Source organism: Cervus canadensis, chromosome 13 (assembly GCF_019320065.1).
Source record: "Cervus canadensis isolate Bull #8, Minnesota chromosome 13, ASM1932006v1, whole genome shotgun sequence".
NCBI classification, from domain to species: Eukaryota; Metazoa; Chordata; class Mammalia; order Artiodactyla; family Cervidae; genus Cervus; species Cervus canadensis.
Genome location: NC_057398.1, coordinates 28,189,239 through 28,205,610, shown reverse-complemented (window position 1 = coordinate 28,205,610; position 16,372 = coordinate 28,189,239). Strand labels below are relative to the sequence as shown.

Below are 16,372 nucleotides of genomic sequence, written 5' to 3'. Positions count from 1 at the left end.
GATGGAGAAAGGGAAAGGCCCGGACAGGGAAGGCTGGTAGTACAGGAACCTTGACTTCGACAGGAACTGACACTGCCAAGAGCCAAACTGCAGGGCCCGTGAGGGGAGGGGTCACGCAAAGGCTAGAGTGTGGGGGCAGCGGGGCTGGAGTCCAGGGGCTGGGCCAGGTCTCCAGCCCTCTCCTAGGTAACACCTGGGCTCACTGCGCAGTCTAGGCACTCTGCTCTCCACCCCCAGCCCTCCGTCCTGCTCAGGCCGGGACTTCAGAATTCCCTGCCCCGCAGCCCCCCCGCCCCGCAGCCCCCCTGCTGTGCCGGCTCCGCTGCCACCGCCTGTTTATAAATTAATTACCCGAAAAGCGGAGGTGGGTCCTGCCCTGGGCTGGGTGCCAGCCCGCAGAGCCCAGCCGGCGCGGCCGCCCGCATCGATCTCGGCAGGGCCCTGCGCCCCCGCCCGCCCGCGGCCTCGGTTATTTACCGTAGGCTCCCGGCGGGGGAGGAAGGCGGAGGCCTGATTGACAGCCCGGCTCCGCGCCGCTCCTGGCGGCCGGCGCCCCTCCCCCGCACAGCCAGCGGAGCCGGCCCCAGGCAGGGCAGGGAAAGCAATTAAAAAGGAAGATTTTTAAATTATTAACATTTGGTGAATTATTCAGGCTCTCGGTGCCTGACTGCCCTAGGGGACAGTGCCTGTGTAAGGAGAGGAAATCCAGCCCCTTTTCCCAGCAAGTACCCCTCACCCAGCTCCAGCCAGGAAAGGCAAGCTATTCCCCCTGGGCTGGGGTCTGCAAGGTCAGGGTGCAGCTGGACAGGGTGCCAGACGGTGCCCCTGTGGTGGTAGGGGGACTTCCAGGTGTCCGGTCTGGGAGTGGTGTTTCTGGCTGGAGCTCCTCCTGAGCACCAGTCAAAGCTGGGCCACCAAACCTGAACTGTCGCCCATCCTGCTTCTGGACAGACGTCCACGTGGACGTTCAGGGGGCTGACTGCTGCTCTGCTCCTGGCCCCACCCTCCTGAGAAGGGGTCTGGCACTCTCTCACAGAGTCTCTGCTCTGACTGCAGCTGGAGTCAGGAAGGACTACAGTATCCAGACCACACCATTCATATGGGGACGGGGGAGGGGAGGCGGGGACCCACAAGGACCTGTATGTGCTGGAGACATGGGTGAGCCTGGTGAAACCCCCAGCTCCCACTCTCCCTTCAGCTCCCCCAAGCAGCTTCCTCCTCTGTGAAATGGCAGTGAGCAGTGGCCATTTGAGGCCCTGCTGGGAGAGCCTTTGGGAGACTTATTGGTGAGGGACCACCCTTCCAACCAGATATACCCAAACAGGCCATTGTGTTGGGCACAGGAAGGAGGTGGGCCTCACTGTCCACCTACAAGGGCTTTCAAGGTTTGAGGAGCCAAAAGACCTGCACCCAATCCCAGCCTTGGTGTCAGCAGCCACGCTTTTCAGGGTGAGCAGAGACCTAACAGGACAGGGAGAGTTCAAAGCACATTGTGGACACTCATGATGCCGTGGGGAGGGGCTACATACCATGGCTGGGGAGGCCCAGGTGGTAGAGACGCTGAGGGTCCTCAAAGGTGCTGGCCTCACTCAGGGCAGACACCAGCCGGCGGTAATGATCCTCAGGGGCCATGCTGGGCCCTAGTTCCGGAAGCAACAGAGTCTCTGGGTTGGGCAAACACAGGAGAGGGGGCTTCCCCTTTAGACACTGCTAAGGGAGAGAAACAGGGGCTCCCCTCTTAGAACCTGCTGCTGGCTGACTGTGCCCAGCAGAGGGTCCAGGCTGTCCCCCTCCCTCTCCAGTGGCTGTTCCCTCACCCCCCGGGGTAAAGGCCACACCTTGAGGAGACTTGCTTCGGGCCTTCTTCTCCAAAGGGCAGTCACTGCTGATGTGGGGGGAGCGACCCAGCCTCTTGCCCAACAGGTCACCTGGGAGAGGGCAGAGTGAACCCCGTCCTGCGTTCAGGGCTCGTAGAGGCCAGGACAGGAACAGTTCCAGCCCACCCCAATACTGGCCTCAATTCCTGCCTCAGTGCCGGCCCAGCTCCAGCTCAGCCCAGAACCATAGCTCTCATCACTCAAAGGTGCCTATGGTTCAAGCCTTGCCCAGTCCAGCAGGGTTGGGTCAGAGTGAGGAAATGGGACAGTCCAAACCCTGGGCTCTGGGCTACATGTGTGTAGATGTGATGGGAGATGCATGGTTATGGCCTCAGGCAGCAACTCAGGACCTCACAGGCACCATGCTGCTCCCACCTGCCAGATGAGCCTCCTTTGCAGAGTAAGGAGCCCTCCTCCGCACCTTACCACCCTCTCCTCCTGGAACAGGGATGACTGACTACCAGCAGTGCAGGGTCGCATGCCAGGGTAACCCAACCTCCTCCTAGAGGCCACAGGCCCTGGAGGTCAGGTGCATCTGCCCCCATCCATTCTTCCTGGGTTCCTCCCCCCAGGCCACATCCGTCATTGCCCCCAGAAAGCCCGAGGACACTACCTATCCAGCTGGGCTAAGCGCCCAAAGGCACCCCATCACCCGCTGTGCATAGCCCCTCATGTGGCCCAGAGCCCGCCCCACCCCTATCCTAAAGTCCTCTTTCCGATCCCCTGGAGTCAGTCTTTCTCTACCCAAGCCTCTGGCACCCTGATGTCAGGCTCCCTCCTGAGCCCAAGGTCTGGGAGGTCTCTGTGGAACAGCTCAGCAATCGTGTCAGCTTCCAGTCCAAACCCTGCACTCCTGGCCCCACTCTCTCCTCATGAGGCCATCTGGGTGAAGGGGCCACCCCCTCAGTGACCCAGGCCCACCATGACACCTCAGCAAGGGGAGCTACTGAGAAACCCTGCGGTCAGCTCCAGAGCCTAATTCCTTTTTCTTATTCCCTTAATCTGTCATTTTTATCAGGCGAGGAAGTGCAGCAGTGGAGTGCCGATCAATCTCCACTTTACAGCTGACAGAATGGTGCTAATAACTTATTGATCTCAGCCACCTCCTGCCACTGGCCTGGGCCCAGTGGCCTAGCCCCAGACCTTGCCCTGAGAGGGATGAGGATGCTGTCCCCACTGACCAGACAAAGGGTCCTACCTTAGTGACCTGGTAGGATGGGTAGGGGGTGCTCAACCAGCATGAAGGCCCTGAGGAAGGCAAAGAGCCTCCGGCCAGCAGCACCACCAGGGCTGCAGCATCCAGCTGTGCCAAGCCTGGGGAGGGCTGAGTCCACATCTGCTGCCTGCACCCCACCCTGCACATACCCCCTGGGGACCCAGCGAATACCCCAGGGCTTCCACTTCCCTTGATCCAGTTCTCATTCTCCACAGTGGGAAGACCCCCTCCCCTTCCTCTTGGGGGGTGATGGCTCCTCTCTGCCTGGTAGAGGTGCTTGGGAGGGGGTGGCAGGCGGGCCCACAGTGAGACCCATGCCCACTGTCCTAGAGAGGTCCTGCCATGGAGGTCCGGGGCTCACCAGTCCCTGATGAGGGCCGCATATACTCACAGACACACACACAGTAAGGAGATGTCTGCAGGGCCCACCGTGAGCCCAGTCCTCCCTGACCCCTCCTGCTCAGGTGAACACACGGCTGATACGTGCTCCTGGGGAGGAGGAGGTGAGCACCGGCCGAGGCCCCCACCCAGGGGCTGGCAGAAAGACATAGAAGCTGATGAGGACTGGAGTCCCAAGAAGAGGGCAGGACCTGGATGAAACCTGGACACAGGACACACATGGCACTTCACACAGATCATGTGTGACCCGTGAAGTGCTCATATGTGGGTCCTGTACCTCCACAGGAAGACAGTGAGGGCACTTTGACACACACGTGTCACACGGGCGTAAGTGGAAGCCCAAGCTTTTGGCCAGGCCAGGGGCACACACACCCACACTCAGGCCAGGCACCATGAGGAGGTCTCCGCATGTGCAGGCAGCAGGGGAGCCCGCTGGCTCCGAATATCTCAATCACTGTGGGACTCTGGAGGCTCACCCGATCGATGGGGCAATTAGATTTTTATCAGCCGCCTGCTCAGAGCCTCTAACTCGGCTCCAGAAGCAGCAGCCCCCCACCTCCCACAGAGGACTACCCAGCCATTGGCACACCTGGAAGGCCTGATGGGGGTACTCGGGGGTCCCAGGATGGACCACCCCCTGCCCAGCCTTCCTGAAAGCTGCATCCACTGCTGGGAACTTCCTGGGTCTGCCCTGGTCCATAGGGCAGCAAGGGACCCCTGCCAGCTCCTCTTGGCACCCAGAGCCCCCTTCAGCCAAAGCTCAGCAAGCTGCCCCCTCCCTCCGAGCTCTTGTTGCCTCCAGGAGCTAGCCCTCCACAGGGACAGAGCCCCGGGCAAGCACCCTCCTGCCCCAGCCCCTCTCCTCTCAGGACGTGGACCCTTCTCTCCCAGGGGCCCTGGCTCTGGGGTCGGTGTGTGCAGAGCACATCCCTGCCCATGCAGGAGCCATGCCCAGGTGTGTGCCTCCATGAGGCCTGCGCTCCCTGACTGTCCTGCCTCCATCCGCCCCTGAGAGCAGGGGGTAGCCGTGGCCTCTGGCCACTCCAAGCCCACCCCAGCAGCAGCCACAGTGGAGCCACCGCCTCCGCCTCCTGTCTGCCCGGCTGGCTGGGATTAACACAATTACCATCACACGGAGCCCCGGGGGACAGCCGGCTTCGCCACCTCCCGCCTCCTCCGCTGGCCTCCCTGGCTGCCCGCCAAGGATGCTGGGGGTGGCGGCATCCAGAGCCGCTGAGCAGAGACGCAGGGAGGCTGAGAGGCGGCTGTCCTCACGCTGCTCTGCGCAGCCTGGCAGCCCTGCTTCACCCAGCACTGCCCTGGCTCCTCACCTGCGGCTCCTAGGCCTATTTCCACGCTGCCTCTCTGGAATTCACAGCGACTCTGATGCTCAGGCATAACGAGGTGGCGGCTGCGATGCACGCTGGATATGAGGGTGGGAAGGTCGCTGTCCTGGCTGCAGCGAAGCAAGACAGGGAAGGTGAGACCCCTCGGGGCTCCTGGCTGAGCCTGAGTGTGAGCATGCATGGCCCAGGGGACGCTGAGTGTGACAACACCTCGTGCACACCATTTCTGTGAGCATCTCCATCTCCTCGTGGGTGCTGGAGTCTCACCCTGACCTACGCAGGCCCCACCTGGGACCACCAGGACCTGCTAAGTGTCTGCTAAACACAGCAGCCTTGCACTTAGACCCCACTGCTGCTCCCAGGGAGGGTCTGTGTGGAGTGCAGGGCTGGCCCCATCTGGGCTCTGTTCTCTGCAGAGAGACCAGCCACTGTCCTTGCTTCTTGCTCTGGGGAGCAGCCAGGTCCCACCAGGGATGGCAGAAGGCTACCAGAGAGGACACGTGGACCCAGCGCTTGCTCCTGCGAACATGCTATTGCAACTAAAACTTCCAACCACCCACGGACTGTCAGTTTTTTCAAATACAGAAACCAAGGTTGAGACCAAAACCTGCAGCCAATGAGGTGTGTGCCATCCAGGGGCATACATGGGTGTGCACACACACACTCACACGGACCTGCAGATACACACAGACACAGATGCACACAGTAGTCACCAGTGTGTCTGTGCTAAGGACACTCTGCTCTTCCCAGGGCTCCCCACCAAGAACCTTGGGATAAACAGGAATTTAATTTCGTTCTTTCTTTGCTCTTCCTGTTAAATCAGCTCACTGCCTACATCACAGAACCCCAGACAAAAGAGGGAGGGAATGGCCCCCACGGCATTTGCCCTTGGGGTTCTGAGAGCATCTCTGTTAGCACAGAGAAGGGCCCCTGCCACCTTGCAGACGCAGCTGGAGTGGCAGGACGTCGGTCGGACAGGACAGAAGAGGAGCAGGGAGGGACCCCAGCCCACCCTGCGGCACATCCCTCCCCAGCACCCTTGCTCCCCAGCCCACCTGTAATGGAGCAGCCTCCTGGCTGGGCCACCTCAAGGGGGGCCTCCACCAAGTGACCTGGGAACCAACCCTAAACCTCATTAAATAACCCCCAGGCACCCCGCCCCCCCCTGCCCCCGCTCTGGCCGGGGTGGCCGGAGCAGGCTAATCCAGAGCTGGCCCCTAAGCAGATCAGTTTCAGCACCAAAGCCTCCAGGGCTGGGCTCTAGAGCCGCTGAGAGACCCTGATGCAAGCTCTCTCCCCACCCCCAACCCCTCTCCCTGGAGGAAAGAAGGCCCCCCCCCACACCCCGCCATGCAAACAAGAGGGCAGGTGGGGTGGGAGTAAGTACTTTATGGGATTAATTGGCAGCAATTCTCATCCTCTCTATCATCCTCATCAATGCGGGGGGCGGGGGTAGAAGAGAGAAATGCTGTCCTCAGCATCAGAGAGGGGGAGGGGTGCCTAGTGCCAGGACTGCTGCTGCCACAGAGTTCTCCCTTGAGAGAACCTCCTTTTGGTGTCCCCAGGGCTCTTGCAGGAGGTGGGCCAACCCCCAGAGACTTAAGGTGGGGTCAGGCCCATTCATTTGTTTCCCGTGAATCCTCAGCTGAGTGCTTACACAGGGAGTGGGGCTCAGCGCTCACCACCGCTGTGGCCAATAACTCTTTGAGCTGGTCACTCAGACACTCAGGTGGTGCTGCTGCCGCTCCACGGAGGTGATGCTGCAGCTCCGCGGAGGTGATGCCTTGTGGGAATCAAGACACAGCCCACACATCAAACCTCCGCTTCCTGCCTTAGGGGCTTGCCCCATGAGCTCCAAGACCCAGAAAACCTGTGTGGTCACTCGGTTGTTCACTGAACAAATTATGCCAGGTTTTATGTAAAGAACCATGAAGAGGGCTTCCCTGGTGGCTCAGTGGTAAAGAATCTGCCTGCCAATGCAGGAGACATAGGTTTGATCCTTGGTCTGGGAAGATCCCACATGCCATAGGCAACGTGTGTCGTAACTACTAAGCCTGTGCTCTGAAGCCCAGGAACTACAACTGCTGAGCCCATATGCGGCAACTACTGAAGCCTGCACAGCCTAGAGCCCATGCTCTGTAGCAGGAGAAGCCACTGTACTGAGAAGCCCGAGCGCTACAACTAGAGAGTAGCCTGTATAACCAAGATCCAGCAGAGCCAGAAATAAGTAAATAAAATTATTTTTTTTTTAAATGTGTGAACCATCAGACTCTTTCTCCCCGTGAGGGGCCCCTCCAGTGCCTGGTATACTGTCCAGCCCTTGTCCATCTCCTGGCCAGCTCAGGGGCCTCAGAAGAGCAGGGCCCACATCTCCTGCCTGCTGCCCTGGATGCACGGGGCTTAAGGGGGAGCTCCAACCAGGCAAGTGGTTACAGCAGACTCAGGCAGACAGAGGGATGGGGGCAAATGCATCGATGAGTAGAACTGAGGGACAGACAGACAGATGAAGACTGATGGATGAAGTCAGATGACTAGACGGATGAAGATGGACACACAAGGACAGGCACTACTGGATAGACAGAAAGGCTGAAAACAGCAGACAGACAGATGGACAGAGCCTGAAGGACAGACAGCAGACTCGAGACAGAAAGACACACGGACGGGGCCAACAGGAGCCGGGAAGAGACAGAGGCAGAGCTGAGGTGGAGGTGTGTGAAGCAGCTGCGCTGTGGGCTTGCTCAGCCCTCCCTGGCCAGATGCTGGGGTGCCGCAGCAGGGCGATGTGGGGGGCAGATGGGCTGTAAGTCTTCTTGGCTAACCCCCCAATCTCCCCTCTGGTAAAATCCAGACATCATCGCAGCTGTTTTGAGGGTCCGCCACACTCTGGGACCTGGCCTCTTACTGTGTCAGACACCCGGGCCCTCTCCCACGTCCCACAGCCGGCTGCGGTGAGCAGGGGCTGCAGGCAGGGAAACAGCAGCCTGGGATTCCCCTACAGGCCTTACTGACAAATTTCTCATGTAGCTTCCCAAGTAAAAGGCTCATAAAATGTCATCAACGTTCATGACGGTTCATAAAAATGATCAGTTGAGCCGGCAACTTCAAAATGAGGTGGAAATAAGTTTAAAGACGTTTTCATTGTAATTTGGCTCCAGGACCGAGACATTCTCTGAAGTATAAATAATAACACATGTGGCACAGAGCCAGGCTGCGAGAGGGGCCCGAAGGCACTGGATGCCCACTGCCTGCTTGGCTGGGCCTGTCTTGTGCCTTCCCTGGAAGCCCTGGGCTAAGACTTGATCCCACTGACCAGACACCACAGCCAGGGCTCCATCCTACCCTTCTGAGACGGGACTTGGGTCTCCCCAACACCCCCAACCTCCACATCAGGTCTCCCCATTTTTATCTCCTTACTATGGCTTTAATTTACAGCCCCTCCATGGACTGGAGCAAACGCCCAACCTGCTGGATGGGGCCTACAGCAGGACCTTGTCAAAGCATACACCAACCACTTCTCTGCTCAAGAGCTTTCAGTAGCTCCCCATTGCCTGAAGGCAAATGCCCAACAGGCCCAGTATCTAAGGCCCTTTAGCACCCAGGTAAGCCAGGCCTGCCAGCTTCCCCTCCTCCCTTTCCACACCCCCTTCCCTCATTCCTCCAAGTCTCTGTAGACACCCCCTTTCCCTAGTGAGCTCCTATGTATCCTTCAAGACCCCACTCACACATCACCATTCTCACATTCTGTTAGGTCTCTGGGAGAGTGGGAGGGGGCAGGCATGGCCTTATCCTTGCGCAGATGGGCTCCAGTGTGAGAGGGGGAGCACACTCTGGCTTCAGGGCTGGGCCCAGAACCCATCTCTGCTGCTGTCACAGTTTAAGCACAAGTCAACAATAGACCATGGATCAAGGAGAGGAGGAGGCGAGGGAGGCTGGAGGGATTTAGAGTCAGAACCAAAGAACATGGAGCGACAAGGCTCTGTGCTGCCCATGCACAACATGTAAGCGAAGCCTGGCCCAGGCCCGGCCCTACCTGCAGGACGTCTCTCGGAAGGAGATGTTCACGTCCCAGTGGGTGTGGACTCTGCAAGGAGAGAAGCAGAGGGTCAGTGTGGCCTCCAGGACTCAGCATGTGGACAGCAGAACATGTATGTGGCATGCCCTGTGTCTGCCCTGGAGTGCCAGCCTCAAGGGAACTGGGCTGGCTCAGAACCACCTCTAGCATCATCTGGTACCAGCTCAACATGTTGGCGGCTGCCGCCAGGACAGACCCACAGGGCAGGCACCCGCTCCAGGGCTTGCCAGACAAGGAATTGGGAAGGACAGAACTGAGGTCCCACGTCTCTGCCTCTTGTGGTGGTGGAGCCAGCAGAGCCCCCACTTGTGCAGGGGTGGGGGCCGTGACTTCCTCTGCATGTGCCACTTGTGTGACTGAACCCTAATTCCTAGTTGCTAGAGCTGCTCCGGGGGTGCTGGGAACCAGGTCGAGGAATGAACCCCACGGCCACCACCACTGGCTCCGATGATGGCCCTTGGGTCCCAGCTGCTGCCAAGCCGCCTCCTGGAAGTGACAGTCACACAGCAGAGGTAGGAGGGGTCAAGCAAGGAAATAGCCCTGTGCTGTGCCCACCTTCTCACCCACAGCAGTGTCCCTGAGAAGACCCATGGGCTGAGGGAGGGTGGTGGCAGGCCCACGCGGTGCTTTCCATCAGCACAGGTGGGAGCAAGGGCTGGGAGCAGGGCTCTCTGGTGTCCAAGAGGGTTAGGGTAGGAGAAATTAGAATATATTAAAAGCAAGAAAAAGGCCTGGAAATTCTGGGGATACATATGACATGCTGGACAGACAGACAATGGATGGACAGATGAATGGATGGATGGAAAAAGAGTGGGCAGAAGGAGAAGCTTCTGCCAGGAGGGAGGGGAGAAAGGAGGAGGTCAGGAATGGTGGCCCCAAACCTGAGGGAGGCAGTAAGGAGCCAAGGGAGTGGCCACTCCAAAGAGAGTGAGTGTGAGTGTCAGGGGTGCTCCCATGAGGATCCACGCAGCTCCCTCCTCCCTGCCTGGCTGTGGTGGCATGAGACTCTCCTCCAAGAGCCTTTCTCCTTCCTCAGCCCAGCAGCTCTGACCCTCCCTGGCCCTTCCCCACACATGGACCCTCCCTGGCCTGCTCTGGCCATGACTATTGGTGGTGCCTGCTCCTCAATGATGCCACTGAATCCTGGCCTGGCACTCGGCCGCCAGGTGGGGGCAAGGCACGTTCACAGTGGTCCTGAGGCATGTCCCTGGGAGTCCAGGCTTTGTTTCACCTGCGGCAGCTGTCAGTGGCCACGCAGAGGATAGAAGCTAAGCTGGGCCCCTGTCCTCAGGGCAAAGGCTCTCCACCTCTAGGTCTGACCTGGCCTTCCGCTGCCTGGAGACCCCAGTCCTGAAGTCCCCACCCACGCCAGAGCCCGCGTGCCCTCCCCTCCTGGTCCCTGAAGCACCTTCTCTTCATGATATGGACATGCGGCTCGTTCTCCTGCTTCAAGCCCAGCCGCTGCCCACAGGCCGGGCCACTCCCGTCACTGTCGCCATCACTGGCTGAGAAGCTGGGGGTCAGCTCCTTCTTCAGGATCTGGGCAGGGGGCAGGGCAACTGTCCTCTTGTCTGCCAGCCGCCCCCGGTTCTGGACAGGGAGGGAGGAGAGGAAGGTTAGGCCAAACCATGTTGCTCAGCCTCCTGGGCACCCCCACCTACAGCAGAGAGGCCTCCGGCCCTCCAGGACACTCACAACTGGCCAGAGGCCAAGACAAGAGCAGAGAGGCAAGGCTTCCTTCACAAACCCGTCCAGAGACTGCCTTCCACTCCATCCTGGTGGGGGCCCAGGAGTAAGCGTATGGGCACTGCCCTGTCCAGACTCCACACTCAGCCCAGCCCCTCCACAGGTGCTCGGCTTGTGTGTGTACGCCTGCTGGGGACCAACCCGGTGTTCCCAGCCCCTAAAGGGCTGCTAGCACCCGCAGGACACGTGTGTCCTGACCGCATGCAGTTACCTCTGCACGCATGTCTGCCTGGCAGTCCCACTCAGACTCTGTATGAACCCCTACCCATGCCAAGCCCGCTTTCGATGCTCAGTGCCAAATGAAGCCCAGCTCAGGAGTGTCTGAAGCCTGGAGTCTGGGGCTGACCCCTTGTAAATTGCAGACCTTTGGCTCACAGGTCACCTGGCAGCCAAGGCCCTTTGTTCTATGCGTCCTGGGGGGATCCATCCCCTTGGTCAGGAACTATGAGATTCAGAGTTTTTCTACGAGGTGCACCTTTCCCCTGCCCTGCACCTGCAAGTGTGAGCAGGGAGGGCCCAGAGCCTGCACACATGCTGGCAGCTCATGCCAAGGGCCCTGCATAGCATGGCACCCACTGGTGTCTGCAGGTTGCGCCACCCCAGGGAAGAAGAGCTCCTGTTTTCTGGTGGGCTGGAGGCTTTTTCTTATTTAATAACTACTGGTTCAGGATGGTGGCAGGGACCTTGGAATTATTTAATTCTCTCTCATCTTTTCAGTGACTGAGGCCTTCTAGGACTCCTCCCTCCTGTTGCCAGGACATTGTGTCCCCATCATACGCAGGAGCTTGGGGAGGAAGGTATCCAGGGGGCTTTTGCCCCTCCCCACACAGTGTCCCCCTGGATCAGAAGGGCAGCTGTGTGTGGCTGCCACAGCCCTAGCCTCCAGAGGAGAGGTTCTCTTCAGATCCAGACCAGCCCCACCTCCAGACACATGGCCCACCCCAGTCCCAGATTTGGGCAGTGCCCCTGACAGGGTCGGGGAGCCACAGTCTGCCACACCTGCCCTCGCAAATCTATCCAGGATGGAGAAGGAAATGGCAACCCACTTCAGTATTCTTGCCTGGAAAAGTCCATGGACAGAGGAGCCTGGCAGGCTGCAGTCTATGGGGTTAAATGACTGAGCATGTGTGCACAAGGGTGGAGGGAGATGGGCTGGTAGCAATAAAGTGGTAGAACTGAAAAAAAAAAAGAAAAACAAATCCACCCAGGAGGTGCCCCAAGGTCCTCTCTTCAACACACGTCCAGTGAGAGACTGGGCAGCACTAGGGAAGGTGGGGTGGAGGGAGCAGTGAAGTTGGGGGTAGGCCTGCGAGACGAAAGGGGGTCCCCCCCCAGCCTGTACTTCTAAGACCCTGGCCTTGGCTCCAAGCTAAACCAGTGGCAGCAGAGCTTCAGCGAGGCAGGGAGGTGGAGGGGGTGACCGACCGGCCCCCTGCCTCTTCTGGCCAGGCTCTGGGGGGCAGGGTTTTCAACAGCTCTGGCCTGCCTGGAGTGGGCTTGGCTGCAAAGCCCCTCAGCTCTGCCCTTCTCCAGCCTGCTGTAGGCCAAGGACCAGGACCTCCTTTCCTGCCTTTCTGCTTTAACTAAACTATTCTCTGAAGAAAAAGTTTTCAGTGCACTTCCCTTTACTTCTCATCTATGGGACAAGGATGAGAGGGAAGCAGAGCAGTAAGGCTGCCACTTGGGTAAGGCCATACCAGGTACGGGGGCCTGGAACGGCTCTGGTAGTGGGGAGTTAAGGAAGAGGGACCAGGATGAGCAGTCCTGACCTGAACCAAGGACAGGGACACATCTGCCTCCCACACACACCACAGACCTCAGCTGCTGACCCCTGCTCAGCACACAGATTTCAGAATTGGGTGCTAAGCCCCTGTCCCAGCCAAGCACTGGCTCCTCAGACAGCAAGGGTGGGGCATGGAGGCCGCAGCACGACGCCTATGCTGTGAGCACACTCATATTCTGAGACTGTGGAGTGTGCACGTTTTATCTGTGGACCTGGCCATGGGCAGTAGTGGAAAACAGCCTGTGTGAAAAAGGTGGGGGCTGAAAAGACAAGGGGGTCCATGAAACCTTCCTAAGAGAGAGGCACGGGGATGGCCTGGGAGCCACCAGGCTCTGGAGAGGCAGGCCCAGGTCTGAGCCATCCTTCATGCAGGGCAGGGGCCTGGGAGCCCCTGACAGGTAGGCAGCCCTGGGCTATGGGCCCAACCTGGCCTTCCCGACAGGAAATGTCTTAGAGAGGACTGATGCTGGGCTCAGGCCACCTGCCCACCCCCTCCTGTGGGAGACCTTCAAGAGGGGATGGTGGGAGAGGCAGGGCTCCTCCCACCAGCAGAGGCCCCAGACCAGCCTGGAGGGTGTCCTCTCTGGCACCAGCTGCTTGAGAAGTGAAGGGGAGTTCAGCTTCCTGCCCCAGGCAGGTGTGGTGGCTTTGGGCAAAGGTAGGCTGCCTGCGCACATGCTCTGTCTGGGGGGCTCTGCATGCAGGCTTGCCTGTGAGTACAATGAGCTCGAGCCAGACAGTGTGTGGGGTGGGCAAGTGGGGAGGCTCAGCTGTGTCCCCTTCCTCTGCCCAACCTGTGTGTCTTTACAGGTTTGTCTGTGGCTTCCTGGCTTGCCCACCCCCAAGGCCCACCAGGAATCCAAGACTTCCCCACCCCCTCCCTACCACCAGTCCAAAGTAAACAAGCTGAAGGCTGCCTGCAGGGTCCTTTCAGGCCTTCCTGGCAGAGGGGGTTGCTGAATGGTGCCAGGAGCCGTGGTCCTCATGGGCTCTCCCACAGGAGCTCAGACTGTCCCTCTCAAGACAAGATTTTCAGATGGAGCCTCCAGCCACTGCTGCCTGGAGGGCATGCGAGAGGGAAGGCAGTGCTTCGGGGCAGGCACAGGCCCCAGCTCTCCTGCCCTCCTCACCCCCCCAGGCTAATAAGATCTCAACAGACTTCTACACTGGGTTGGAGGTCCCACACCAGCTTCCAGCTGCAGTTCTCTTGACATCAAGGCCCACACTGCACCTACTGTGCCCCAGACCAGGCTGTATCCTCAGACACTCCTGGACATCCCTGGCCTTGTCCCACAGGGCTCCAGCGCTAGGCATCCAGACATGCAGGTCACTCACATCCAAGCCTGTGGCCACCCCAGAATGTCCATCCAGGCTGGCCGACACTGTCACGTCCTGTAACAAGTGTCCCCTTAGGACCAGCTCCTCTCCCAGGCTGGGCCAGCTGACATGGTGAAACCGCATTCCCCCCACACCCCACACACACACCTGTAACAAGGCAAAGTCCCCAGGCCTTGATCAGATGACACTGTCCAGGGAGGAGTCCTTCACACCACGGGCTGTCCCCAGGACCTCAGGAGAAGCAGCTCCCGGGCTCCCAAAGAGAGGCTTCAGGATAGGCAGGACCCTGCCCTGAATCAAGGGGGACGGGGTCTGACGCCCCAGCATACCCACCAAAGCGGTCTCCTCTATTTGCCCCTGAGGGCTCCCTCCTGCCCACTGGCAGGGTTGAGGTTAGGACTGATTCTAGAAAACAGAGGCCAAGCTCCGCAGCGGAGAAACAAGACCCTGAAGCCCCAGGTTTTCTCCCACATCTCACCACCGGGGAGGATATTCGACAGCCGGGACAGTCGCAGATCGGAGGATGCACCTGCAGGATCCCCTTGGACATAAGCGTCTTCAGACTTTTCCCTGCGAGGAGAGCCGAGGCAGGACCGGTAAGGGAGCGGGACCGGGCACAGGTCGGGCCGGGCACGCGGGCATGCTTCCGGGGCGCTGCCAGGGGCAAGGCCGGGTTCCCTCCCGCCACGAGTATGAACACCCGCCTCCGTCCAACTTCCGAATCCACACCCGGCCTCGCCGCCCACCCCACCCTCGCAGACGTTGCGGGGATCTGCAGAGCTCGGAATTCGAGATCCAGCGAGCGCCCTCCCCTGACGCAGGGCGGTCTCTCCCCCCACCTCCCCCGCCTCCGCGCGCCCCTCCTCCCGCGCTCCACCCTCTCCTAGCAGGTCCGCGGGAGTCCGGAGCTGGACCGTGGAAGTCGGGCCCGGCGCAGGTGAGCGGCGCGGTCAGGACCCGGGACTGCGCTTGACCCCGCGGAGCCACGAGCCCCAGAGTCGACGAGCGTGATTGGGTCCCTAACTTTCTAACTATCCCCCACCCCCCCCCCCGCCTGGCGCTCACCCCCTCTCCCTCCGCATGCCCGCTCTGGCGCCCACACGTCGCGGCCTTGGAGCCAGACTCCTGCGGGAGCCCTCGAGACTGCTCCCAGCCCCGCCGCCACTCTGCTCCGCGCGCTCCCGCCCCGACGCGCGCCCCCGCAGCCCCCACCTGCCTGCGCCACCCATGCACCTTGCCGTTCTCTCTACCAGCGCGCGTCCGCACCCGGCCTCACTTGTGCCCCTCTACTCCCTCCAGAACCCGTGGCTCCTCGACCCCGGAGGGGAGTATCCTGCCGAGTCGGCCTCCCGCCCGCTCTCCCGAGTTCCCGTAAACTTCCCCGGAGCCTGAAGGCCCAGGAATCCCGCAAAGACCTTCCGGGCAGAAAGAGCCGCCGGCTCGTGCGGCCAGCGCTGGGGGGACCACGGAGGCCGAGGGCGCTCAGCCCGGGTCCAACAAGGCGACCGTGCTTGGGGGAAGGGGGTGTCCCTGCGGCGGCCCCAGAGTCGCAGCGCCCTCTCTAGGCAGAACTGGAGTCTCCCAGGTGGCAGAACGAGGGGGATCCGGACCCACGGGTCGTCAGGGAGCGGAGGGGAGGGACCGGAGCGGTCCGCGCCCCCACGGCGGCCGCACCTTTGTGGCGGATGCTGCGTTTCCAGTCCTTGGCCGTCTCGCGGCCGCTGACGAACTGGAACTCGTTGGGTGTGAGCCACTCGCCGCGGTGGCGGATGGACGGACCCTTGCTGCCCTGGCAGAGTTTGCGCACGTAGAGCAGCGCGCGATTGGCGCCGCACTCCACCTCGATGCAGGGCTCGCCGTTGTCCAGCAGCGGCTGGAAATCCGGTGCCGCGGCCGCAGTGGCCGAAAAGCGCTCGAGGGCCAGAGGGTCTCTGGGCAGGTGGAGGTGCGGGGCGGCCTCATGCAGGCTCAGGTAGGCGCGAGGGGCACGGAGCGGCGGGGCCAACAGCGCCTCGTAGCCCGCTGTCGCGGCTGGTAGCGAGGCGGCCGGGGGCAGGGCGGCCGCGGCGGGCAGTGGCGCCAGGTAGCCAGGCAGCGGCGGCAGTGGCAACGCTGCCAGGGTCGGGTGGAAGGTGGCCAGAGCCAGAGCGAGGTCTTCACGGCCGGGTAGCTCCTTCTTGACCGCCGGCATGGTGGGTCTGTGTTCCTGCAGCCTGGCCCTCCGCCGCCGGCGCAACTTGTTCCGGCCCGGGCTGGAGTTGGGTCTCGAGGGCCGGGGCTCAGGAGCCTCCTGGCTGCACACCCGCCCTCCCCGCTACTGCGCCCCAGCCGGGCCACCTCGGACCGCTGCCCGTCCGGCTGGCAGGGCCTCTGCCGCCCGAGACATGGTGCTGCCGGAGCTCTATCGATCCCCGATCGACCTGCCCAGCGCCGCAGCTCCAGGGCCCTGGGGCTCCACCGGGCGCTGGGCCACCTGCGCCCGCGCCCCCTGGGGCGGCCCGGCGCCCGGCTCGCTGCTGCGCCCGCGGGGCCGAGCCGGGCAGTGAGGAGTTGTGCAGCCTCCGGCCGCGTGCCCCGCCCCGCCCGAGGGTCCCA

General features: G+C 61.0%; 1 protein-coding gene across 1 annotated transcript in view; it reads right to left on the bottom strand.

Annotated features, from left to right (window-relative positions):
• The window catches only part of SAMD11 (sterile alpha motif domain containing 11), a 22,971-nt gene extending 6,599 nt beyond the window's left edge, over positions 1-16,372 (bottom strand). The window contains exons 1-7 of the mRNA XM_043484590.1: positions 15,452-16,372; positions 14,256-14,347; positions 10,319-10,500; positions 8,869-8,919; positions 4,824-4,948; positions 1,839-1,928; positions 1,530-1,664 (exon numbers count right to left, since the gene is read on the bottom strand). Of these exons, the coding sequence (XP_043340525.1) occupies positions 1,530-1,664; positions 1,839-1,928; positions 4,824-4,948; positions 8,869-8,919; positions 10,319-10,500; positions 14,256-14,347; positions 15,452-15,968 (1,192 nt within the window). The 5' untranslated portion in view covers positions 15,969-16,372. The remainder of the gene's footprint in view (positions 1-1,529; positions 1,665-1,838; positions 1,929-4,823; positions 4,949-8,868; positions 8,920-10,318; positions 10,501-14,255; positions 14,348-15,451) is intronic.